The sequence below is a fragment of the Mirounga leonina genome, unplaced genomic scaffold, assembly GCF_011800145.1.
Source record: "Mirounga leonina isolate KUSES-001 unplaced genomic scaffold, KU_Mleo_1.0 Mir_93, whole genome shotgun sequence".
NCBI classification, from domain to species: Eukaryota; Metazoa; Chordata; class Mammalia; order Carnivora; family Phocidae; genus Mirounga; species Mirounga leonina.
The window spans coordinates 23,681,268-23,707,209 of NW_023270854.1; the positions used below are offsets into that span (position 1 = coordinate 23,681,268).

A 25,942-nucleotide genomic window follows, 5' to 3' on the forward strand; every position below is an offset into this window, starting at 1 on the left:
CAAGGTTCTGATTTTTTTCTATGCTCTAGTGTTCTGTGCTCGCCCCCACTTTAGAATAGAGTACCAAAGCGTCATTCTTAATTGGCTTTTAGTTACTACCACCTTGCTCTTGACTGAAGTACAGCTGTGGGCTCCACCTGTGCCTAGGGCTCCTTCTAGGTTCCCTGAGCTGTGTTGCCTGTTCCCCTCAGATACGGATTCTCAGGGCCTCATTACCTGCGCTTCCCATCCATGTCCCCACCCTGGTTTACTGTGAACCGTACCTCAGACTCTTGGTCTTTATTTTGCCCAGCCAGGTCATGTCATTGCCCTCTTAGGCCATCTGATCTGTCCCCCATCCTAGGGTACCCCGAGTCAGCTGTGGTTTCTGCCCAGTGCAGTAGGAAGATGCTAGTAACAGATTTATCGTTACTGGTTTGGGTGGGCTGACAAGACAGGCTCTCTAGGCCTTGTCTTAGCTGGAAAATGAGGATAATAATACCTGCTGTTCCATAAACCCTGTAAGACATTTGTGAGGTCCAAAGGTTTTATGTGTGAAAATACCTTGCAAATTACCGTAAAGAACTACACAAATATAAGGTGGTTGTCATGGGATGATTATTACCATCATCAAGATTCACCTAAAAATGCCCGCAACATCTAACCTTCCCACAGAGTATCCACTAACTTTTCTCATGCTTTTAAGCTGATTACAGGATATAAATAGCAAAGTCAATGGAATGTAATTAGATCTTCGCCTTCACTTCGGGTTAAGGAGGCTTATTTCTGCTGTTCTGATGAACCCTAGAGGAAGGGAGCGCGGTCGCCGGAGGCCTGGCCAAGGGCGGGGTGAGGACCGCGCAGACTCAGCTCCTCGGCTCCGGGAGGAAGTTGCGAGCACTGGCGTCTATGGTCACCATGGTGACGGGACCGACTTCGGCCCCTCCCACCTGCCCCTCACCCTGCAGGGTGCACCATGGCAACCAGACCTCTGCATTGCGGAAGCTGGTCCCGCAGGTCTCCACTGTTGGGGAAACCGCGGCGGACGCCGCCCCCAACCCGAGGGACTCGAAAATGTACAGCCAGCGATTTGGCATCGTACAGCGGGAGGTTAAGGGCCCCACTCCCAAAGTGGTGATCGTGGTAAGCACGGGATGTGTGTGCGGGACCCTACTGCTTTCTGCATCTCCCTGCACTCCAGGCCTAGCCGAGCCCAACCGGGCCCCAGCCGGGGCTCTCTTAAGGGGAGCAGGTGCCTTGTGCGGTGGGTTGAATTTTGAAAGAAGGAAGGATAAGGCCATTCACCTAGTTCCTGTACTTTGTTCCTCAGCCCCCCACCCCCCACCCCCCACCCCCCACCCCCCACCCCCACCTCACACCAGTTATATTTAGATTCTGTATTTGTAGAATCACCACTTGGGATACTGAGAGTTTTCAGTCTCCAAGACACCCAAAGGAGGTCTGTCCCCTTGTGATGTGGCATGGCTGTCACACAAAGCATGCTGGGCTGGGGCAGGGCAGGAAATCGGGTCTTGGCTGGTGGTGATTCAGCTGTGTCTGAATCTGGGGCTGGTCCTGCATTCCCAGGGAAATCGTGTATGGAAGGGGGATTGGGCTGTGAGGGGTTGTGAGCAGTTACAGTGACCTTCCTGTGCCAACTCAACTGTAACAGAAGTGTCCCTGCAGGCCTGGCAATAGGACAGTTGGTTGCCTCTAGGGCTGGGGTGGTGGTAGGCCAGGAGAATGCTATGTGCTGCAGAATTTGATGGGTTTTGCTCAGAACCACAGACACTTGGTCTATGCACCTAGATTCCTTTGTTCCTACAAGTTTCTACAGGCTAGAAAACCTTCATGTGTAATTAGGCAATTATAGAGGTATTACTTGAGCCCCTGCTGTGTCCACAGCACTGTGGGAGATACAGGGGTAAATACAATGACCCTGGGAGGTTTATTCTTCATTAAAAGTATGATCCCTGCCTTCCTGTTGCTTATTATCTAATTGCAGAAACAATTTGTTCATGCATAAACCATTAAAGGCTAACATGGTAGATAATCATGTGCTATATGTCTGTGATGGTACTTTGTGGAAGAAATAACAGGAATAATGAAGGATGCAGTTTTATTATGCACCACAGTGCACATAGCAATTCTCAGTCCACTTACAGACCTACTCCCTCTTCTCTCGGTCCAAGGACTGTATAGGTTCTGGGTCTGGAAATCAGTACATTGGAGGCTTCTACAGATTGTAGGGTTCAAGGTGGTAATTAGAGACAGATTTCATAAGGGACAGAAACTCATCTACTTTGGGTTCTGTATCCCAACACAGCTCAGGGACTGGGCTATTATTCGAGTGCCATTACTTGTGTTGGGAACAAATAAGGAACATGAAAAAAAAAAATTACCACCAAACCAGAGAAGCAGGCCAACTGAATACTTTGAGCTTATAGAAGAATAAAGAGGAAAAGGGAAAAGTCAGCGTTGTGCATCTCAGATGTCAGAGTGTGATAAGAAGTATGGATGTTAGAGATAGCAGCGTTGCGGTGGGGGAAGAATTAAAGCCACCAGAGATGAGACTTGATGCTAAACAATTCGTCCAGGAGAAAGCAATAAATGATGTAACGTCTGAAGTAACGGAGAACTAAAGGAGCAGTTACGTGGTGAGTGCTGCTTAGGGACCCAGTTATTTAATTCTCAAAATAGTTTTTTAGGAGCACATTTATTTTGCTTCTTTTGACAGGTGAGAAAACTGAGATTCAAAGAGATTACGTACCTTGTTTAAAATCACACAGTTGTTATGGGTAGAGGCCAGAATTAAATCTAGACTGTAAAATACTGTTCTTTAAGACATATAAACTGTAAACTCTCTCATTAGAAACTGTAATTTAACATGTTACAGTGACAGAGCCTTCAGTGACCTTGGAAACACAAGGTAGTGATTAAATCCTATGTTCTCCTGCCTTTAGCATGGTTTAGAGTTGCAGTGTCCAATATGGTAGCCACTAGCCATACATGGCTTTTGAGCACTTGAAATGTGCCTAGAGTCACATGTTGAAATGACAATATTTTGAATATATTGGCTAAATAAAACATATTATTAAAATTAACTTCCTGTTTCTTTTTACTTTCTAAAATGCAGCTACTAGAAAATGTTAAACTATGGATCTGTTTTACATTATATTTCTGTTAAACAGTGTGGGTTTTGAGTAATACTGAGACTGTGCATGGATTGGTATCACCTTGTTGTTAGAGAACTCCAGTTCATATCTTACTCCTCCAGACACTGGGCCCTTCCTGACCACAGAGTCCGTCCTATACAGGATACCCCAAGCTTTGAAGGGGTTCCTGAAGCCTGGCTACTACTCAGGATATTTCTTACCACCCTCACCCTCATTCATCTTTTCAGTCAAAATGTACCTCAGAACCAGGTTCCTGCTCTGACAATTCAAGACAATTGATTCTTGATGACCTTGGTGCTTGGTTCTCAGCACATATGTCTACTGGGAGCCTGAATTCCTGTGTGTATCCTGAACAAGGTGTAGTCTTGACCCTTTTCCACTTCGTTATCATTGAATCTTCATTCATACAATGCCATACATATTAGAGGACAGTAGTTTGTTAATTAAGTGGCTCTAGGCTCTAAATAATTCTGATATGGATTAGCTACCTACCATGATATAACCCCCAACATCATCTGTCTCCAATCCACCTCAGCCCTGTCTTATCTTGTTCAGCTAAATCTAGGTACCTGTATGTGTACCTTGAATCTTTTCATCAGGCTATCTACAAATGTTGATTTTCTTTCTTTTCTAGGAGTCTCCTTTACCAAGACTTAACACTAGTATTTTGATAATCCTGACAGTGATGTTAGTGTAATGTTAGAAGTGTAAATTATCAGATTGACTTTCTGCCATATGAGTTAAGAATTTTGTTACTTGTAAATCAGCATCCTGCAGTCTCACTATTCACCTAAGTTTGACTTGATAAAACTGGCTTGAAAATACAAAGCTCAAGACAGTGGATTTCATGATGGCCCCAGAAGGAGCAGAAATTGCATCAAGCCTACCCAGAAATGTTTCCTTCCTCCCTCCTTTTCTCCCTACCTTCCTTCCTTCCTTCACACTGAGAACCAACAGTGGTAAGGCATTATACTTCAATGCTAGGAATACAGAAATGAGAAAGATTGTCCATGTAATTTTATTAAATACATCAATATGTATTCAAAGTAGGGTTGTTTCCAACTTTTTAGTGGAAGTTTGTATTTAAAAAAATGTAGAAATTCAAATTACCCCAAAATATCAGGAGTACTGCCCTTGCATTAAACTGGGCACAAGAGAAATAAAGCATTACTATCAGTTTTTTCCCTTTTTTTCTTTTCCTTTTTTCCCTTCCCTCCCTCCTTCCCTTCCTTCTCAGTAGAGAGTTTTTTTATTGTCACAACTCATTATATATATCCTATATACTTAGAGATAGTAGCCTCTTCTAGTTGAAATTATTTTGATGGTAACTATGTTGTCTACCCCTGAGAAACAATGTGGGATAGTGGGGGGCAAGATGAAGGTCAGGAATTAGAAGATCTCTAATTCTTGTTCTATACAGGTTTGCCCTGACTATTGGAAGCACTTTGACAAATCACTTAATGTTTCTGAGTTTGACTAAATAATCTCTAGAGTCTTGCTCAAATTTTTAACTTTATAATTCCATGAACTTTTACTCAAGTGGCACTTAGGAAATATTTGAGACTGATTTGATGACATCTTAAGTATAGGCTCAAAGAATCAAACATGTTAAACCTTAGGCACTTAAGCTCTTTGCAGCTGTAGCAGGATTACTTTGATACATCCAATTTTATTTAGTATTGGTGGAGGTCATGATTAGTTGAAAATATGCAATCGGTTTTGGATCGATTGTAAGTGATAATTATTTGTTTTCAGAGAGCCAAGCCTCCCCAAGTTCATGGGGCTGAGCAACATCTGGAAAGAATCCAACGCAGCCATCAGAAACATCATGATATTTTGGCTTCTATTAAGTCAAAGGAGAGAGATCGCTTGAAAGTTGAGTGGGACCAGCACAATGATCGCAAGTTTGTGGACAGTCTTGTGAAAGCAAGAATCAAGGATGCCATGCAAGGTTTTATCATCAACACTGAAGAAAGACGAAATAAGTAAGGTTCACAAACTGGTGCTTCAGACTATAAAACATTCCCCAAACCCTAATGTAAGATCGACCAAAAATCAAGTAAATTTTTATAGTAAGGATCATAGCTGAGATAGTCATATCCTTACCCAATCAATAGCTCCTGCCTGTTTGTATTTTCACTTGTAATAACCCACATTTGATAGAAAGCAAAAGAATATATTGTTTTATATTTTGTTACTTTAGTTAAAATCTGTTCATACTCTTGTTGAAGATGTACATTAGCTAATTTGTATGAGATCAAATAAAATATGGCAAGTCAGTTTCTGTTGCTTTAAATGAGGACTAGTCTTATTTTATAGAAGACTGCAATGATATTTTTCCCTTGCAAAATTTATGATTAAACCTGTGCTTTGGGGGCACTTGGGTGGCTCAGTCAGGTAAGTGTCTGCCTTTGGTCGTAATCTAAGGGTCCTGGGATTGAGTCTCCCTGTCTGGCTCCCTGCTCAGCAGAAAGTCTGCTTCTCCCCCGCTCATGCACACACTCTCTCAAATAAATAAAATCTTTTTTAAAAATAAAAATAAACATGTGCTAATTAAATAAATAAAAGTAAATAAAAACCAGTTAGTAAAACGGCCCATGTGGCATGACAGTTTTACTTTTTTTGTAATTTTTTTTAGGCTACGTGAACTTTTAGCAGCAGAAGAAAGTGGGTATTTTACTGAAATGCAGTTGAAAGAAGAAACAATTGAGGAGAAAAAAGATAGAATGAGAGATAAAACCAGATTATTGAAAGAGAAGAAAGAAAAAGAGAGACAAGATCTCGTGGCTGAAAAACTAGACCAGCAATTCAGGTAATGATACCAGAAAAACACACAGAATCTGAAGTTGGTGAATGAAAAAATGATTTAGACATACTAACTTACAGTAAAGTATGGCCTTAAGATGGTATACACGGTAGTTGTGCCTCTAAGTCTTGGTAATTATACACGTCATTGGATAATGCAGGCACTGAGGTTCTGCTGTTGTTTTGTAGTGAGAAAGCTTTGGACCTACTGTGTTAGCAAATTTTAAATATGCAATATAGTGTTATTGTCTATAGTTACCATACTCTACATTAGATCCCCAGAACTAACTTACTCATCTTATAACCGAAAGTTTGTGTCCTTTGACCAACATCTCCTCATTTTTCCCACCTCAGTCCCTGGAAACCATACCATTCTATTCTCCATACATTCAGCTTTTTAAAATTAATTAATTAATTATTATTTTTTAAAGATTTTATTTATTTATTTATTTATTTTTATTTTTTTTAAAGACTTTATTTATTTATTTGACAGAGAGAGACACAGCGAGAGAGGGAACACAAGCAGGGGGAGTGGGAGAGGGAGAAGCAGGCTTCCCGCCGAGCAGGGAGCCCGATGCGGGGCTGGATCCCAGGACCCTGGGATCATGACCTGAGCCGAAGGCAGTTGCTTAACCAACTGAGCCACCCAGGTGCCCAAAGATTTTATTTATTTGAGAGAGAGAGTGAGAGAGAGAGTGCAAGAGGGGTAGGGTTAGAGGGAGAAGCAGACTCCCCGCCGAGCGGGGAGCCCGATGTGGGACTCGATCCCGGGACTCCGGGATCATGACCTGAGCCGAAGGCAGTCGCTTAACCAACTGAGCCTCCTAGGCGCCCCATTCAGCTTTTTAAAATTTATTTTATTTTATTTTTTTTAAAGATTTTATTTATTTATTTGAGAGAGAGAATGAGATAGAGAGAGAGCATGAGAGGGGGAGGGTCAGAGGGAGAAGCAGACTCCCTGCCGAGCAGGGAGCCGGATGCGGGACTCGATCGCGGGACTCGATCGCGGGACTCTAGGATCATGACCTGAGCCGAAGGCAGTCGCTTAACCAATTGAGCCACCCAGGCGCCCTCAGCCTTTTTTTAAAAGTGAGAATACAGTATTTGTCTTTGTCTGTCTTAACCCACTTAGTATGGTGTCCTCCAGGTTCATCCATGTTGTCTCAAGTGGCAGGATTTCCTTCTTTTTTTTTTTTTTTAAAGATTTTATTTATTTATTTGACAGAGAGAGACACAGCGAGAGAGGGAACACAAGCAGGGACAGAGGGAGAGGGAGAAGCAGGCCTCCCACCGAGCAGGGAGCCTGATGTGGGGCTCGATCCCAGGACCCTGGGATCATGACCTGAGCTGAAGACAGACACTTAACGACTGAGTCACCCAGGCGCCCCTCCTTCTTTTTTATATTGACTACTATTCCATTTCACACACATATGTATAGGTACATAGACGTGTATGTATATGGTATATATATCACACATTTTCTTTATCCATTCACATAATGTTGTTAGAATGTTTCCGTATCTTGACTATTGTGAATAATGCTGCAGTGAACATGAGATTGCAGATATCAAGGTACGGGAATCTTCCCTGATTCCATTTCCTTTGGATATATGCCCAGAGGTGGGATTGCAGGATCATATGGTAGTTCTATTTTTAGTTTTTTAGGAATCTCCATACTGTTTTTCATAATAGCTGTACCAACTTATATTCCCAACAGCATACAAAGGTTTCCTTTTCTCTACATCCTTGCCAACAATTGTCATCTCTTGTCTTTTTGATAATAGCCATCCTAGCAGGTGTGAGGTAATATCTCACTGTGGTGTTGATTAGCATTTCCCTGGTGATTAGTGATGTCGAGTACTTTTTCATGTACTTTTCGGCCATTTGTATGTCTTCCCTGGAAAAATGTCTATTCAGGTCCTTTGTTCATTTTTTAATCAGATTTTTGGGGCTACTGAGTTGTATGAGTTCCTTATATATTTTAGATATTAACCCCTTAACAGATAACATAGTTTGAAAATATCCCATGATTGCCTTTTCATGTTGTTGATTGATTCCTTTGCTGTGCAGAACTTTTTAATTTTATGTGGTCCTACTTGTTTATTCTTGCTTTTATTGCCTTTCCTTTTGGGTGTCATATTCAAAAAATAATGCCAAGACCAATGTCAAAGAGTTTTTTCCCTATGTTTTTGCCTATATGTTTTACAGTTTCTGATTTTATGTTTGTCTTTAATCCATTTTGACTAAACTTTTATGAATGGTTTATATAGTCCAGTTTCATTCTTTTTCATGTGGATATCCAGTTTTCCCAATACTGCTTATTGAAGAGACTGTTCTTCCCCATTATGTGTTCTTTGCCTCCTTGTAAAAAATTAGTTGACTACATATTTTCAGATTTATTTCTAGGCCCTCTATTCAGTTTCATTGATCTATATATCTATTTTTATGCCAGTACGATACTGTTTTAATTACTATAACTTTGTAATATAGTATGTGATGCTTCAAGCTTTGTCCTTTTTTTAATCAAGATTGCTTTGGCTCTTTTGTGGTTCCATCTGAATTTTAAGATTTTTTTCTATTTATGTGAAAAATTCCATTGGAATTTTGGTGGGGATTTCACTGACTGTGTAGATCACTGCGCAGTATGGATGGACATTTTAACAATATTGATTCTTCCAATCCAAGGACAAATGATTCCTTCCCATTTATTTGTGTCTTCAGTTTCTTTCATCAGTGCCTTATAGTTTTCAGTTAACTCCAGTTAATCTCAGGTAACCTCCTTGGTTAAATATTTCCTTAAATATATTATTGTTGGGCGCCTGGGTGGCTCAGTTGGTTAAGCGACTGCCTTCGGCTCAGGTCATGATCCTGGAGTCCCGGGATCGAGTCCTGCATCAGGCTCCCTGCTTGGCAGGGAGTCTGCTTCTCCCTCTGACCCTCCTCCCTCTCATGCTCTCTGTCTCTCATTCTCTCCGTCTCAAATAAATAAATAAATAAAATCTTTAAAAAAAATTATAAAAAAAAATATATATATATTATTGTTTCTGATGCTCTTCCAAATGGGATTGTTTTCTTAATTTCTCTTTAAGATAGTTCATTTCTTGTGTATAGAAATTCAGCTGATTTCTGTATGTTGTTTTCATATCCTGCAACTTTACTGAATTTACGGATTAGTTCTAACAGTTTTTTTGGTGGAGTTTTTAGGGTTTTCTATATATAAGATCATGTCTTGGGCAGACAGTTTTGCTTCTTTTCCATTTTGGATGCTTTCTATTTCTTTTTCTTGCCTAATTGCTCTAGCTAGGCCCTCCAGAACTATACTGAATAAAAGTGGCAAGAATGGGCACTTTTTCAGAGGAACAGCCTTCAACTTTCTACCTCTGAGCATAATGTGAGCTGGGAGCTTCTCATATATGGCCTTTATTGTGTTGAGCTACATTCCTTCTGTACCTAATGTGTTGAGAGTTTTTATCATGAAAGTATGTTGAATTTTGTCAGATGTTTTTTCTGCATCTATAGCCATGATCTTATAAATTTTATCCTTCATTTTGTTAATGTGGTGCATCACGTTTATTTATTTGTGTATATTGAACCATCCTTGCATCCCAGGGATAAATTCCATTTGATCATGGTGTATGATACTTTTAAAATGCTGTTAAATTTGGTTTGCTAGTGTTTTGTTGAGAATTTTTGCATCTGTGTTCATCGGGGATATTGGCCTGTAATTTCCTTTTCTTGTAGTGTCCACGTCTGGCTTTGGTAGCAGGATAATGCTGGCCTCATAAACTGCGTTTGGAAGTTTTATGAGAGGGATTGGTATTAATTCTTCTTTAAATGTTTGATAGAGTTCACCAATGAAACCAACTAGTCCTGGGATTTTCTTTATTGGGAGATTTTTTTGATTAGTGATTCGATCTCCTAACTTATTATTGGTCTTTTCAGATTTTATATTTCTTCATGATTCAGTCTTGATAGGTTATGTGTGTCTAGGACTCTATTCATTTCTCCCAGGCTATCTAATTTGTTGGCTTATAATTATTCATAGTAGTCTTCTATGATCCTTTGTGTTTTTGAAATATCAGTTGTAATGTCTCCTCTTTCATTTCTGATTTTATTTATTTGAGTCATCTCTACTTTTTCTTAGTCCAGATAAAGGTTTGTCAATTTTGTTAAATTTTTTCAGGAAACCAGTTCTTAGTTTCATTGGTCTTTTCTATCATTTTGCTAGTCTCTGTTTTATTTATTTATTTCCTTTCTTCTGCTAACTTTGGGCAGTTTGTTCTTTTTCTAGTTCCTTGAAAGTAAAGTTAGGTTGTTTACGTGATGTTTTTCTTTTTTCTTAATATAGGTGTTTATTGCTATAAAATTCCCTATTAAAACTGCTTTTGCTGCATTCCATAAATCTGGTATGTCGTGTTTCCATTTTCATTTGTTTCAAGGTATTTTCCAATTTCCCTTTTGATTTCTTCTTTGACCCATTGGTTGTTCAGAAGTGTGTTTTTTAGTTTCCACATTATTTGTTAGTTTTCCAGTTTTTTTCCTGTTATTAATTTCTAGTTCTATACCATTGTGGTCAGAAAAGATACTTGATAAGATTTTGATCTTCTTAAATTTGTTAAGATTTTTTTGTATGACCTAGCATATGATATATCCTCAAGAGTGCTCGGTGGGTGCTTGAGAAGAATGTGTATTCTGTTGCTGTTGGATAGAATGTTCTGTGTATGTCTGTGAGTTCCACTTGATCTAAAGTGTACTTCAAGTCCTGTGTTTCCTTACTGATTTTCTGTCTGGATGATCTATTTCCTCTTGAAAGTGGAGTATTGAAATCCCCTACTATTGCTGGATTGCTGCAATTTCTCCCTTCAAATCTGTTAATATTTGTTTAATATGTTTAGGTGTTAGGTGTATATACATTTATAATTGTTATATCTTTTTTTTAAAAAGATTTTATTTATTTATTTGAGAGAGAGAATGAGAGAGAGAGAGCAGGAGAGGGGGGAGGGTCAGAGGGAGAAGCAGACTCCCTGCAGAGCAGGGAGCCCGATGCGGGACTCGATCCTGGGACTCCAGGATCATGACCTGAGCTGAAGGCAGTTGCTTAACCAACTGAGCCACCCAGGCGCCCCTATAATTGTTATATCTTTTTGATGAATTGACCCCTTTATAATTATATGAGGACCTTCTTTGTCTTTTTTTTTTTTTTTTTTTACAGCTTTTGAGTTAAAATCTATTTTGTCTGATTGAAGTTTAGCCACCCCTTCTCTTTTTGTTTCTACTTCCATGGACTATCTTTTTCCATTCCTTCACTTTCAGCCTTTATATGTCCTTAAAACTGAAGTGAATGTCTTAAAAGCAGCATATAGTTGGGTCTTGTTTTTTTCTGTTCAGCCACCCTGGATACTTTCAAATTTCCTATCTTTGAGTTCTTAGATTTTTTTATTCTGTTTTATCAAATCTGGTGGTGATGACCTCTCTTGCATTTTTCATTTCACCCATTTTATTCTTTAGCTCCAGAATTTCTGTTTGGTTCTTTTTTAGGATTTCTCTCTCTCTCTGTTGAAACTCTCATTTTGTTCATGTATTGTTTTCCTGATTTTGTCTGTCTTTGTGCTCTTGTAGCTCACTGATCTTCTTTTTTTTTATTTTTAAAAGATATTTATTTATTTGACAGAGAGAAAGAGAGCACAAGCCGGGAGAGGGAGAAGCTGGCTCCCTGTTGAATAGGGAGCCCAACGTGGGGCTCGATCCCAGGACCCTGGGATCATGACCTGAGCCAAAGGCAGACACTTAACCAACTGAGCCACCTGGGCACCCCTCACTGAGCTTCTTTAGAATAATTATTTTGAATTCTTTGTCTTTAGGATTGGTTACTGGAAAATTACTGTGTTCCTTTGGTGGCATCATGTTTTCTTGATTTTTTTGTGTGTTCCTTGAAGTCTTGTGTTGCTCTCTTCACATTTGAAGAAGCAGTTACCTCCTCCAGTCTTTATTGGATTGCTTCAGGAGAGAAATACCTTCATCAGTCAGCCCAGCTAGGGATTCTGAGGCTTTCTCAGACCTTTTTACAGATGTGCCTGCCCCTCACTTCTTGTTCTTTATTTTCAGGGAGAGGATTTTTAAGATTATATGTCTTCTCTCAATTCTGAAAAGCCAGGCCAGATGCTGAGAGCCTTCCATTTGTTTTCCCTAGTATGGTACCCTGAAATCCTCAAATTTGTGTACCTTCTCCCAGGCTCACAGAGTTGGGCTAGCTTTCTGTTTATGCTGGCTAGCCATCTGCAAAGACTCATACTCACTGTCTAGTGGAGCATATGAAGGCAGCTGGCCACAGGGGGTGTGCCATGGAGTAATGGGGTTGTTCATGGGTCAGTTGGTGTGTTTGCAGGCAAGATGTCCCCAATTATTGATCTTACAGACAAATCTTGTGTAACTGAGTATACAGCTTCATAGAGAAGTTGTATCACTTGCTAGTTAGATAAATTGTTAGCTTTTTGAAGAAACAGTTATATCCTACAGTGTTATAATTCATCTGAAATGATGGAGTCCATGTGGCAGTTAGGAAGATCCATGTCCCTTGATGAGTTCCAGGCCCTGGTTGCTGTGCTCCCCACCTCTTCCAACCCTTCAGCCATGCACCTCAGTATTTTGGGTGGGGCAAGAAAGAAGCAGAGCCACTTGGGGGAAGTCAAATGCTTACTTACATGCTTTCACTTTCTCCCATGAGAGAAATCATGGACTGAGGGACATCTCTCTTATCACTGAGTTTTGCCACCTTGGGGGAGAGGTGACATGGGTAAAATGAAGCTGTTCTCAATCCTTTCAAATGTGTCTATTATCGGATTTTTGGCTCTAGTGGTGTGCCTTCCCCACTGGGCTCCTAGACTCCCACAAAGGTACTCTCATACATGGGCAACTATCAAAATCGATTCTATAGGGGGATAATGGTAGAAAACTTGTGGTCTACTGTATTGCTCATGTCCATTCATGCAGGTACTGAGTTTGTGTAAGTCCCATGCTCTAGTGTTCTGTGCTTATCTCCCAATTAGAATGGAAGGTACCAAGTGAGATTCTGTTATTGAATTTTAGATATTAACCTCAGACTTACTTACAGTGAGAGAGGGAACACAAGCAGGGGGAGTGGGAGAGGGAGAAGCAGGCTTCCCGCTGAGCAGGGAGCCCGATGTGGGGCTCGATCCCAGGACCCTGGGATCATGACCTGAGCTGAAGGCAGATGCTTAACGACTGAGCCACCCAGGCGCCCCTCTTTTGCCCATTTTCTAATTGGATTAGCTATTAAGTTTTTAGAGTTCTTTATATATTCTATTTTAAAAAAATATTTTATTTATTTATTTGACAGAGAGAGAGAGAGTACAAGCAGGAGAAGTGGCAGGCAGAGGGAGAGGGAGAAGCAGGCTTCCCACCGAGCAGGGAGCCGGATGCAGGGCTCAATCCCAGGACCCTGGGATCATGACCTGAGCTGAAGGCAGCCGCTTAACCGACTGAGCCACCCAGGCGCCTCATATTCTAGATATGAGTCCTTTGTGCAGGCTGTGTGGTTTGGAAACATCTTTCTTCTTAGTCTGTAGTTGTGTTTTTTTTTTTTTAATCCTCTTAACAGGGTCTTTCACAGAAAGTTTTAAGTTTGATGAAATCCATTTTATCAACATTTCTTTTATGGATGATGCTTTTGATACATCATGAAATTTGTTTTTTTTTTAAGATTTTATTTATTTGTCAGAGAGAGAGAGTGCACAAGCAGGGGGAGCGGCAGGCAGAGCGAGAAGCAGGCTCCCTGCTGAGCAAGGAGCCCGATGTGGGGCTCCATCCCAGGACCCTGGGATCATGACCTGAGCCGAAGGCAGCCACTTAACCGACTGAGCTACCCAGGCGTCCCATGAAATTTGTGTTTAAGTGTTCTATATTTATATACACTTAGTGATTGGATCCCAGATTAAGGTAGGCAGTTTTTGGCTTTGTTTTCTTTTGGGGTGTTTTTATTAGATGAATACCCTAGGATGTGTTGTCAGAACACTTGAGGATTGTCTTGCCTTTGTTAATTACTGAGAGAAGTGATAGAACAAAGTACCAAAGAACCCAAATTCCAGGGCCAGACTACCAGGCCTTCAGTCCCAGCTCTAGCACATATGAAATGTATGAACTTACCCATGATGCTTAACTGCTCTGTGCTTCCGTTTTATCTAAACTGGGGATAATAAGAAGAAGAATGAACTTGGAGTGATGTTGCAACATTGGTTGTTATGAAGATCACAAGAGTTCATATGTGTCAAGTGCTTAGAACAGCACCTGACAAATAATAAGCACTCAATAACTGTTGCTAATAATACTACAACTATTGGCTATGTGGCTTGGGAAGACACTAAGGTTCCCTGAGTTTCAATTGGTGTAACTCTAAAATGGGGATAGTACTTTCTGTTCCATCTAAGTTATAAGACACACGTGAGGATAAAATAAGATTTTACTGTGAAAGTACCATGTAAAACACTCACAAACAAAACGTTTTCCTCTTATCAATGATTATTATAATGAAAATAGATAGACACACTTTTATCTGTAGATAAAAGTGAGCTTCCCTGAATCAAGTGTTCTCAAGTTTTAAGTGAATAGGTGAATCATTAGGATGTAGGGAGGAAATATTTGATATATTTTTTTAAATCCCATCTGTCTTTGGTTTTTATTTTTGCTATATTTAATAATTTATGTGATATAGTAATATAGTAATAATTGCATACAATTTATAAATAATAATCCTACCTGTTTGTGGGTGCTTAGAATTTTTTTTACTGAAAAAGGATACTTAATCAAAGTTTGAAGATCTACTGATCTAAAGAAATACTTGATATGGGCATCTTCATACAGTGTTAATTCAGGCTTTCTCAGCAACATGCATCATCAGGTGCCTTGCAACACTTTTGTACTCTAATTTTATATTAAGGAAAGGAATTACCTTAAGGAAATCATCAGAGGTAAGCAGAAAGAGCTACATTTATAAATATTCATTGCAACATTATAGTAAAAGTCAGAAGTAACCTATACGTTCATCAAACAAGGAAATATTTAAATAAATTGATATATTTATAGGTTGTAGACTCTATTCCATAGCTTAATAAACTATAATAAAGTTGTGAGGTCAGGTATTTTAAGAGGATTCCTTGAAGAAACATTCCCCAAATCATGTTAGGTGGAAAAATTAAAATATAAGGAGATACCAGTATAGGTATATAGATCTACAAAACAACCCCAATTCTAGTAAAAATGCACACACACACAAGACTGGAAAGAAATACAATAACATGCTAAAAGCAATTATCTCTGGGGAGAGGGATTAAGCGTATTTTTAGTGTCTTCATACTTTTCTATATTTTCCAGTTTTTCTGCATGTATTAGTTTTGTAATTAGAAAGCTTTTTTTTTTTAAATATCATAAACCATATTTGTTGTTATTCTTAGGCTTCAGATTTTCATTGATTGAATAACTTTTCTGGAGTATAAGTCATAGGATTGGGAAGGACTTTAATTAGTTGTCATGGCCAATTCTGATAGAATTTCACTGATGAATTCATTTTTCAATGTTAAAATTTTTTTTTTTTGGTAACCTAGCAATTTCAGCTTCTGTAATCTTTTTGAGATTTCCACAGAATATAGATAACTGCCAGTTATCATTATTTTGCTAATAAGCATGACTGTATATCAATTTAACCAACAATTATTTAATGGACATTGGGTAGGTAGTATGGGGAATATATTCCTGAAATATGTTCCTAAGTCCGAGCCCTCACAGAGATTCCCCTTTATTTAGGAAAATGAGACTAGTCCTCATCAAATATTGAACAATACTCAACTGTATTTGATAAATGTCAGTTTCTGTGGTATTGACCACACTTGTAATTTTAGACATCAACCTTTCTTTCAGCCTTAGCAACTAAAGTTCTTTGAAGTTCTTTATTGAGCCCATTCTCAAATTTCAGCTTCTTGGTGCTAAACTTGATGAAACCAGGAAGACTTAATGTTTATAAACATTACCTTGAATCAGAGGTTCTCAAACTTGACTATGTGCCAGAAGTTTCTGAGGCTGTCTGAAAAAATACAGGTACCTGGGTCCTGCCCCCAGATATTCTGATTTAACTAGTCTGGTCTGGGAGTAGCAGAGGGAAGGAGTGGAGAATAGGATTTTAAAGATACCCCTAAGTAAATCTAAAATGTAGACAGTATTGAATATCATAGCCCTTAAATTAAAAACAGGCTCCAGGAAGAACTTTTGAGGAAATTTAAATTACTAAGACTGAGAGAAAAGATGAAGTCTAAACACTTACTGAAAGAGCATTTCTTCTGGAATGGTGACATAAGTCTAGATATGAAAAGGTAGCATTTGGGCTATTTTCCCAGCTCTGGCAGAAACCCTTTCAGTGACATGTGTCCCACCAGGAATTAGGGGCATTGGGGCAGCTTCATGATATGCTGACCCTTAACTCTTTCCTTGGCATGCAGGGCCTCTTCCTACCAAAGCCTTAATCTACTTGTAATATTGCAGGGACCCATGCTTCTTCTATTTCCTCTATGGTAATAATAATAGTTACCATTTATTTAGCTTCTATTCACTACCAGATATTTTCATCCATTTTCTCTGATCCTTACCAGAACCTTGAAAGAGAGTTGTTTTACAGATAAAGAGACAGGCTCAGATAGGTCGAGTTTGTGCTCCAAGGTCACACAGAAATGTCAGATCGCGGTTTCAAAGTCTGCTTGGCCGGACGCCAGTGCCTGTGCTTTGCCTGTGACATCATGATGCCTGTCTCCCCGCTGCCCCTCACATGTCTTCTCGGCTCTGGTGGTTTACCTCCAGGTCTTTTACTTTTCATACTTCAGTGTCTGTGCAGATGTGTGCCTGAATAGAGCAGTGTTTCATGAAAGGCTGGGTTTTGCCTTTTAAAAATAAATTCTCCTTTCAGAGAACGCTGTGAGGAGCTCCGTGCTGAATTGTTTTGTATCCATCAGAAGAAGGTGTGGGAGGAGCGAAAAGCACAGATAGCTTTCAATGAGGAGCTGAAAAGGCAGAAACTGGTGGAAGAGCAGATGTTCTCAAAGCTCTGGGAGAAAGACCGATTAGCCAAGGAAAAGCGAGAAGCTGAAGAGGCGAGGAGGCAGAAAGAGCTGGTGGAGAACACACGCCTGGGGCTGAATGCCCAGATCACCGGCATCAAAGTGCAAAGGCAGGCTGAGCAGCAGCTGAAGGAAGAGGAGGCACGCTTTGTGGTGGGCCTTTTACGATGCTTGTCGCGGGTTGATCCACTCTGTGGGTATAGTACATAGTTTGCAGGCCTGCTGCCATGCCCTTTGCCTCATGGCCTGGCTAGTTCACAGGGCAGCAGACCATGGTTAGAGCCTTGGAGTCCAAGGCCCAGTCAACAGTGCCATCCCATTGCATAGGGCAAATTACTTCACTACTGTGACTTGATCTCTTTATCTAAAAAATGAGGCAAAAGGCACTTGTCTTTGTTGTGAGGATGAAACGTGATAATCATGGCTAGACCATGGAGGGCTGGTGGCAATTTGGCAACATCCCCCTATTCTTTGATATGGGTAACTGACAGTTTCCAAATCCTATGTCAGTGCTCTACAACAGCTACAGTGGCCTCTGCACCCCAGGCACCAACTTCAATCATTTCGTTCCAACAAGGTCGTTGCCCCTACTACAGAGAAATTAGAACTGTCACTGGAAATGTATGAAAGCACTAAAAAAAGTAGCAATTTTATATGTATATAAAGCTTCCAGCAACTGATACTTTAATACCACCAAATTTAAGAAAAAAAATATATTTTCCTGGGAAATCCCAAGTATTGAAACTTAGAACCATAAGAAGTGCCAAAGGTAAGATATTTCAGAGCGCTAAAAACCTTCCTGGGTTTGAGACTGTTTTCTCTTGGAGAGTTTAGTGGAAGATGTCTAAATATTTTAGCTTCTCTAAGAAAATTGAAATGGTGGCCCCCCAATTACTTCTGTTCTAAGATACCTAGTGAGTCATTTTTACTCACAGTCCTTCTGACACCAAATGTGTGGGTGTGAGAACACCAAACAATTCTCTAATTCTCTATGGACGCCACCAACTAGGTGACCTACAATTTGATTGAATTCTGACACTAGCTACCAGCGATAGCATTAGACTCCACAGGTTTAAGGGCTCAGTCCCAGAAGACTGCTCTTACTCCAGAGGCCAGTCACAAGTGGTGGGTCCCCAGGTTACCCACACTTCGGTCTGACTTGGCTACAAAGTCAGAGGTTCTCATAACTCCCCCTAAGTTTGATAAATCACTAAAATAATTCATACAATTCAAGAAAGTGCTTTACTTGCTATATCACTGGTTTATTGCCTGTGAAACAGGCAAATGGAAGAGATGCATAGGGCAAGGTATGGGGGGCAGTACAGACGGCTTGCACACCCTCTGAGCATACCATGTTCCCAATCTCCATGTGTTCACCAGCCCTATCATTTGGCATTTTAATGGAGGTTTAATTATGTAGGCATGATTAATTAAATCATTGACCATTGGTGACTGAACTCAATTTCTGGCCCCTCTCTCTTCTCTGGAGGTAGAGGGATATCCAGAACTGAAAGTTTCAAACCTCTAATCATATGGTTTGGTCTTTCTGGTTACCAGCCCCACCCTGAAGTTATGTAGGGGCTCCAGCCACCAGTCATAACATGAGGGTACAAAAGATAGTCTTACCACTTGAGAGATCACAAGGGCTTTAGAAGCTATGTACCAGGACACAGAGATACAGACCAAATATTTATTTTTCATTATACCATGCTTAGCTCTATTTCTACCTTCCTTTCAAAAACATTTTTTTGGAAACAATTTTAGACTCACAAGAAGAGCAAAAATAGTTGAGGTCCTGTATATACCCTTATGTAACCAAACATTATATATGTATGTATTTATATTTGTATTTGTATTTATGTATTTGTATATATAACTATAAATACCAGGAAATTAACAAAAATTGTATGATTATCTTAATAGATGCAGAAAAACATTTGAAAAAATTCAGTATCCGATCATGTTAAAAATTATCAATGAATGAGGTATGGAAGGAGGTATCTCAACATAATTACAACTATATATGACAAGCCCATAGCTAACATCACACTCAGTGGTGAAAGGTTTTAAGCTTTTTCTCTAAAAACAGGAAAAAACCCAGCAGGGGTTACCCACTGTTATACTCTGGGCAACATAGTACTAGAAGTCCTACTAAACAGAGCACTTAGGTAAGAAAGAGAACAAAAGTCATTCAGAATTGGAAAGGAAGAAGTAAAATTGCCTCTATTGGCAGATGATAATGTTTTATACAGCAAAAATTCTAAAGACTACCCAAAAACTGTTCAATCTAATTAACAAATTCAGTAAAGTTGCAGGATACAAAATAAACATGCAAAAATAAGTTGCATTTGAAAACAAAACAAACCAGGAAATTAACATTGGTGTAATACCTTCAATTAAAGTCATTCTTTATTTAAATATAGTAAAATCTTTGGATTTCACCAGTTTTTACGTGTAGTCCTGGGGGGAAGGGGTGTAGTTCTGTGAAATTTTATCACATGTATAGATTTTTGTAACCACTACCAAAATCAGGATGCAGGACTGTTCCATCATCCAAAGAAACTCCTTTAAAGCTACTCCTTTAGAGTTATAACCTCCCTCCACCCTAACTCCTGACAGCATTGATATATTCTTTATCATTATTATTTTGTGATTTTGAGAATGTTATATAAATTCCACCCTTTTTAAATGTTTTATTATGAACATTTTCAAATGCACAGAGTCAAGAGTACAGTGGACCCCTGTCTACCCCTCTCCCTGTTTCAGCAGCTATGTAATTTTGCCATATTGGTTTCCTCTACCTCCCCCAACCCCACTCCATTTTTATGTTTTAAAATAACAATCCCAGACATGTCATTTCCCCCTTAAATACATGTCAAATATGCGTCTCAATGACACGATTAAGGACATTTTCTTACACATGCCAATATCAGACCTAAAAAAAGTAACTGTGATTCCTTTTTTTTTTTTTTTAAAGATTTTATTTATTTATTTGAGAGAGAGAATGAGAGAGAGAGAGAGAGAGAGAGAGAGAGAGCATGAGAGGGGGAGGGGCAGAGGGAGAAGCAGACTCCCTGCCCAGCAGAGAGCCCGATGCGGGACTCGATCCCGGGACTCCAGGATCATGACCTGAGCCAAAGGCAATCGCTTAACCAACTGAGCCACGCAGGCGCCCTCCTTTTTATCACCTTAAATCAACATCAAATTTCCATCATTGTCTGAATTACTTGATATTTAAATCAGAATCCAAACATGGTTCTTAGAGTCCCTTCAGAAAGAAGGACTCTTTCTTATTCAAACCAGGGCAAAATTGAGGTCGAAAGGGATGCAATAAATTCATTACATCAGCACAACAGGGGCACAATCAGAACTACCCAGGAGAAACCAAGACTTGATGAACTGCTTTCAGGTCTTTTAATCTTGAACACTTCTCGCCTGTCCGGTCCCATCTCCCCCAGGTCTCATAGTGGGGATTTGGCTGATTGCTTCGTCCTGGTGTAGTCAGACTTACTTTTAAAAAAATGTGGCCTGCTATTCTACTGGCTTTCATTTTTGATAGCCATTGCTTTTCATTAGATGTGGCAGAGGATTTTCACATTTTCTTTTGACCCTTACAATTCAGGGTTTACTATTCATGACATTAATAGGAAAGTCTAGCATATAACTGTCTTCTCACAAACCAGTGATCATGGTGATTGTGGATGTTGTGAGTCTTGGTTAAATCACGTTGGGAATTGTATACCATCCTCACTATTGCCACGTCATCTCTTGTCCCAGCTGGGCAAGTACTTATCCCTCCAGGACTGCTCAGCTGCCTCTGGCAGGAGGACTAGTGCTGCAGTTTATACCATACCCAGATTTTCTAGCAAACCCACAATGCCCAACAACATTGGTGCCCTAGTTAAAACTGCTTGGTTGGCCAGGCAATTAAGCCAGCCCAGAGGGCCAGAAAGATAAGAAATGAGAGGAATGGGGAAAAAGTACTACTTTTAAAGAACAAAATGCATACAATTTAATTTTGTATATGCATCTGATGGTACCTTTCCAGTTTGGGACTCCTACTGCTGCATAATAATGTGTCCATATCTAGATGTTGCAGGTGTACAGAGAAGAGTAAAGTCTAGAAAGCCAATACACTGAAGTGTTGAGTGTGGTAGTGGGTGGTGGGTACTAAGATTAAAAGTGATTTCTCTCTATTCTTTTCTGCATTTTGAACTCCACAACCATTTATTATTTCATAATCATTCACAGCACAAAGTGTTATTGCTGACTCAGCAATGAAAAGCAAGTTTTCTATCTTTTTTTTTGACATAGCCATTTTTTTTATTATCATGTTATGTTAATCGCCATACATTACATCATTAGTTTTTGATGTAGTGTTCCATGATTCATTGTTTGCGTATAACACCCAGTTCTCCATGCAGAACGTGCCCTCTTTAATACCCATCACCGGGCTAACCCATCCCACAAGTTTTCTATCTTACAGTCCCTCTAAATTCAGGTGTGTGTATCTCCAAGAAACCCTTGATTCTCAATCTCTTAAGTGAAATGCATTACCTTATTTGTTTTGTACAGCTATACTGATGCATAATCTTCATTATTGTTTTACCTTAGGAAAATAACAAAGCACAGGTGAAACTTGAGAACGAACAGGATAAGCTAAAGAAACGGAAGACAAAACAGGAAATTAGAGCTGCTTTGCAAAAAGCCCTCCAAGAGAAGATAGAACATACTCAGCAGAAATACAGAGAAGAGCAGGACTTGAACATGAAGCTCGTGCAAAGGGCTCTTCACGACTTAGAGGAAGAGGCTGATAAAAAGAAGCAAAAAAGAGTAAGATGTTTATTCAGTGCCTACTATGTGCTGGATGAGGTAGCTTGCTTAGCTTTCAGTCTTACAGGAGCCAGCCAGATGTAGAATGAACCATACTGTGCTACTCTTAAGTGTGGTCCACGAACCAGCAGCATCAGCATCATCTGGGAGGATGTTAGCAATAGAAATTCATAGCCTCCAGAATCAGAGTCTCCAAATTCAAATAGGCAGGGGCAAGAAATCTGTTTTAACAAGCTCCCCCAGGGGATTCTGATGCCCACTGAATTTGGAACACTGCTATAACATGGAGTTGGCACTGTGATAGCAGGATGGGAGTGAAGGAAGTGAGTGACTAAGTATGCTGAGAAGCTGGGGAAGACATACTGAGAAAGTGGTATTTGAGTTGGACCTTGAAAAATATGTAAAGTTTTGTCAGGCAGAGAGTAGCAAAAAACATTACAGTATGTATTCAGTTGTCTGTTCTTTTGAAATTTGTATTGAACTCTTGAGGGTGTTGTGCTTTTCCTGTAGGTACTATTTTTTTTGTTCCTTTTTAAAAATAAACTTTATTTTTTAGAGCAGTTCTAGGCTCAGAGCAAAATTGAGCGGAAGATACAGAGATTTCCCATGTACCCCTTGCCTCTACATATGACATAGCCTTCCCCACTACCAACATCCCCCAAGCAGAGTGGGATGTTTGTTGCCATTGATGAACCTACATCGACAAGTCATTGTGCATAGTTTATATGAAGGTTTACTCTTGGTGTTGTACATTCTGTGGGTTTGAACAAATGTAAGATGACATGTAGCCACCATGAAAGTATCAACAGAGTAATTTCACTAGCCTAAAATCCTCTGTGCTCCCCCTGTTCATTCCTCTCCCCTGACTCCAAACCCTTAGAAACCACTCATCTTTTTACTGTCTCCAGTTTCACCTTTTATAGGATGTAATAAATTTGGAATCATACAGTATGATGCCTTTTTAGATTCACTTACTTCACCAAGTACTGTGCATTTAAGTTTCCTCCATGCCTTTCCCTGGCTCTACAGCTCATTCCCTTTTCGCTCTGAACAACATTCCATTGTGTGGATGGACCACAGGCTATCCAGTCACCTACTGAAGGATATCCTGGGTTATTTCCAGTTTTAGTGATTATGACTAGAGCTGCTGTACACATTTGTATGCAGGCTTTTGTGTGGCTGTACGTTTTCAAATCATTTAGGTAAATACCAAGGAGTGTAGTTGCTGGATCATATGGTAAGAGTATATTTAGTTTTCTTTTTTTTTTTTAAAGATTTTATTTATTTATTTGACAGAGAGAGACACAGCGAGAGAGGGAACACAAGCAAGGGGAGTGGGAGAGGGAGAAGCAGGCTTCCCGCCAAGCAGGGAGCCCGATGTGGGACTCGATCCCAGGACCCTGGGATCATGACCTGAGCTGAAGGCACCCGAGTATATTTAGTTTTCTAAGAAACCGCCAAATTGTCTTCCAAAGTGGCTATATACCATTGTGCATTTCCACATTGTTCAGAGTCAACTGTACATCCTAGAGGCCTGGCTCAGGGTGGGACCACAAGTATGGGCCCTACTGCTAGTTGAGCAGATCTCAGTGAGCTCCGCTGGGTTGGCAGGGGTGCCCCTTGCAAAGGAATGCGTGGTGTCCACGACTGAGTTTAGAATCACTGTGACTTGGGCTTCTGTGTCTAATAGAGCCAGGAACGTCTGGTGGTTGCCTTTGACCTAGTGGGCCACCGGAGTTGTAAATGGACAGTTGTGCGGGTGGGACAAGCTCTGAGGGTCTGCCAAATCCCTAGGGTAATTCTCTGGGCCACTGCCAAGCCTGCAGATCAGGGAAGTTGTTTGGGAGAGAGAGCGAGCCTTGGGACTCTCTGAAGGCCTCTGAGACATTAGGATTGGGCTCTGTAGTGAGGTAATCACTTGTTTTAAACAGAGGAGCTTACCTCGGGTTGTCCCAATATATTATTGGGCACCCCCAGTTGGTGGAGCTGCCAGTACAAGGCCCCCTGCTATTTGAAATGTCTCAGACATTGCTTCCTGACAGATTTGGCATAGGAGCTCCAGGACCAGGAGGTTCCAGGAATGTTGCTCTGAAAGGTGGGTTGCAGGGCTTGGCACCTGAAGGCTGGCCTTGGGTTTGCAGGCTGCCTTGGTATTATAAAATCTGGGAGTCTAGTTAAGTGTCTCTTTCATGAGGTGCCATTAAGTTTACTCCTTCCAGTGCCTCCTGAATAGTATGGGAGGTCCCCACAAAGTGGAGGCACATGGCTCTGTTAATTTGGGAGGGGATTTCCCTGTAAGAAGAATTATCTGGATTTAGGGACAATTGGGGCCTCTTCAAGACTGGAGATGAAATCTGGGTCATCTGTGTTGCTATGTTCAGAGATGTGATAGACCCATTGGACCATACCAATGTTACAGAGAAGGATCAGGCCTCGTCTAGTGTGTTCCACTGGCTTTGAACCTTTGCTGTAATAACTACAATAGAAGGGTGACGTCAGCATCAAGCCATAAAAATCCAAGCAAGCAGAGGAAGGGGTCCTCCCTCTATCTTTAGAGCTGGTGCCTTTGGGTCTGGATGCTCCCTTGTCATTGGAATCCTTGATTATGGTGTTCCCCTTTTCCCACATGGAAGGCTACAGGGGTCCTGGAGTTGAGTATTTACCTTCTTCCAGGTCAGTTAGGCTCAGATAAAACCCCAGCAGGTTAGGCTCTAGTTAAATAGTTTCTCCTGAGAGCAAACCTAAGAATAGAATGCTCTGGTGTATTTCAAAATGATTCCATTTCTTCTCCTGCTCCGGAAGCGTGAAAGGCTTTTTCTCTGATACTCACTGTGCGAACCTGATAGAGCTTCAGGGGGTAAAACTCACAAAAGTGTGGTCTCCCCCACCCTTCAATGCTGGGTCCCTTTAGAGTTTTTAACTCTTAGAGGCATCTACACTGAGCCTCTAGCAATTCATCAGTTAACAGGTTTTCCTACCTCAGCACTGGTTCCCATAGAAATTTCTGCTCATGGATTTCCACTATGGTAAGTTCTGATTGTCTATATTTACTTGTCTGTCTCTCCAATCCGGAGACCTCACTTCTCTTATGGATCTAAGACTATTGATTTCTTTTTTTTTTTTTTTTTTAAGATTTTATTTATTTATTTGTCACAGAGAGCATTAGAGAGCACAAGCACGGGGAGCGGCAGGCAGAGGGAGAAGCAGGCTTCCTGCTGAGCAGGGAGCCCGATGCAGGACTCGATCCCAGGACCCTGGGATCATGACCTGAGCCGAAGGCAGCCGCTTAACCAACTGAGCCACCCAGGTGTCCCGATTGTTGATTTCTTTTTAAGATTTATTTATTTCTGAGAGAGAGATTGAGAGAGAGAGAGCGTGCTGAGCACTGAGCCTAACATAAGTCTTAATCTCACAACCCTGAGATCACGACCTGAACTGAAACCAAGATGCTTAACTGACTGTGCCACCCAGGCGCCCCTGAGATTGTTGATTTAGTAAGTTTGCTAGCTTTTTGCTTGTTTTCAGGATGCCAGAGTGGCAGCTTCTAAGCTCCTTATATACCGGACTAGAAACCAGGAGTCTGCTACTATTTTTTTTAATTAAGCTTTTTATTTTGGGATAATTGTAGATTCACATGCAGTTGAAAGAAATAATACAAAGAGATGCTGTGGACCCTTTATTCAGTTTTTCTCTATGATGTCTTGCAAAACTATAGTATAATATCACATCCAGGATATTGACATTGAACTGTCAAGATACAGAACATTCCCATCACAAGGATTCTTCATGTTTCCCTTTTATGGCCATATCCACTTCCCTTTTGTCCTCACCCCCTTCTTAACCCTTGGCAACCACTTACCTATTCTCCATTTGCATAATTTTGTCATTTCAAGAGTGTTATATCGGGCGCCTGGGTGGCTCAGTTGGTTAAGCGACTGCCTTCGGCTCAGGTCATGATCCCGGAGTCCTGGGATCGAGTCCCGCATCGGGCTCCCTGCTCAGTGGGGAGTCTGCTTCTCCCTCTGCCCCTCC

General features: G+C 40.5%; 1 protein-coding gene across 4 annotated transcripts in view; it reads left to right on the plus strand.

Moving 5' to 3' along the window:
• Positions 1 to 136: 136 nt before the first annotated feature.
• The window catches only part of CFAP53 (cilia and flagella associated protein 53), a 33,442-nt gene continuing 7,636 nt past the window's right edge, over positions 137 to 25,942 (plus strand). For 3 of the 4 annotated variants that reach the window (XM_034996173.1, XM_034996175.1, XM_034996176.1), the window contains exons 1-5: positions 137 to 1,122; positions 4,911 to 5,140; positions 5,794 to 5,967; positions 16,927 to 17,230; positions 21,692 to 21,910. In XM_034996173.1, coding sequence (XP_034852064.1) covers positions 889 to 1,122; positions 4,911 to 5,140; positions 5,794 to 5,967; positions 16,927 to 17,230; positions 21,692 to 21,910 — 1,161 coding nt within the window. In that variant the 5' untranslated portion in view covers positions 137 to 888. The remainder of the gene's footprint in view (positions 1,123 to 4,910; positions 5,141 to 5,793; positions 5,968 to 16,926; positions 17,231 to 21,691; positions 21,911 to 25,942) is intronic. The other variant, XM_034996174.1, reaches the window with a different exon arrangement.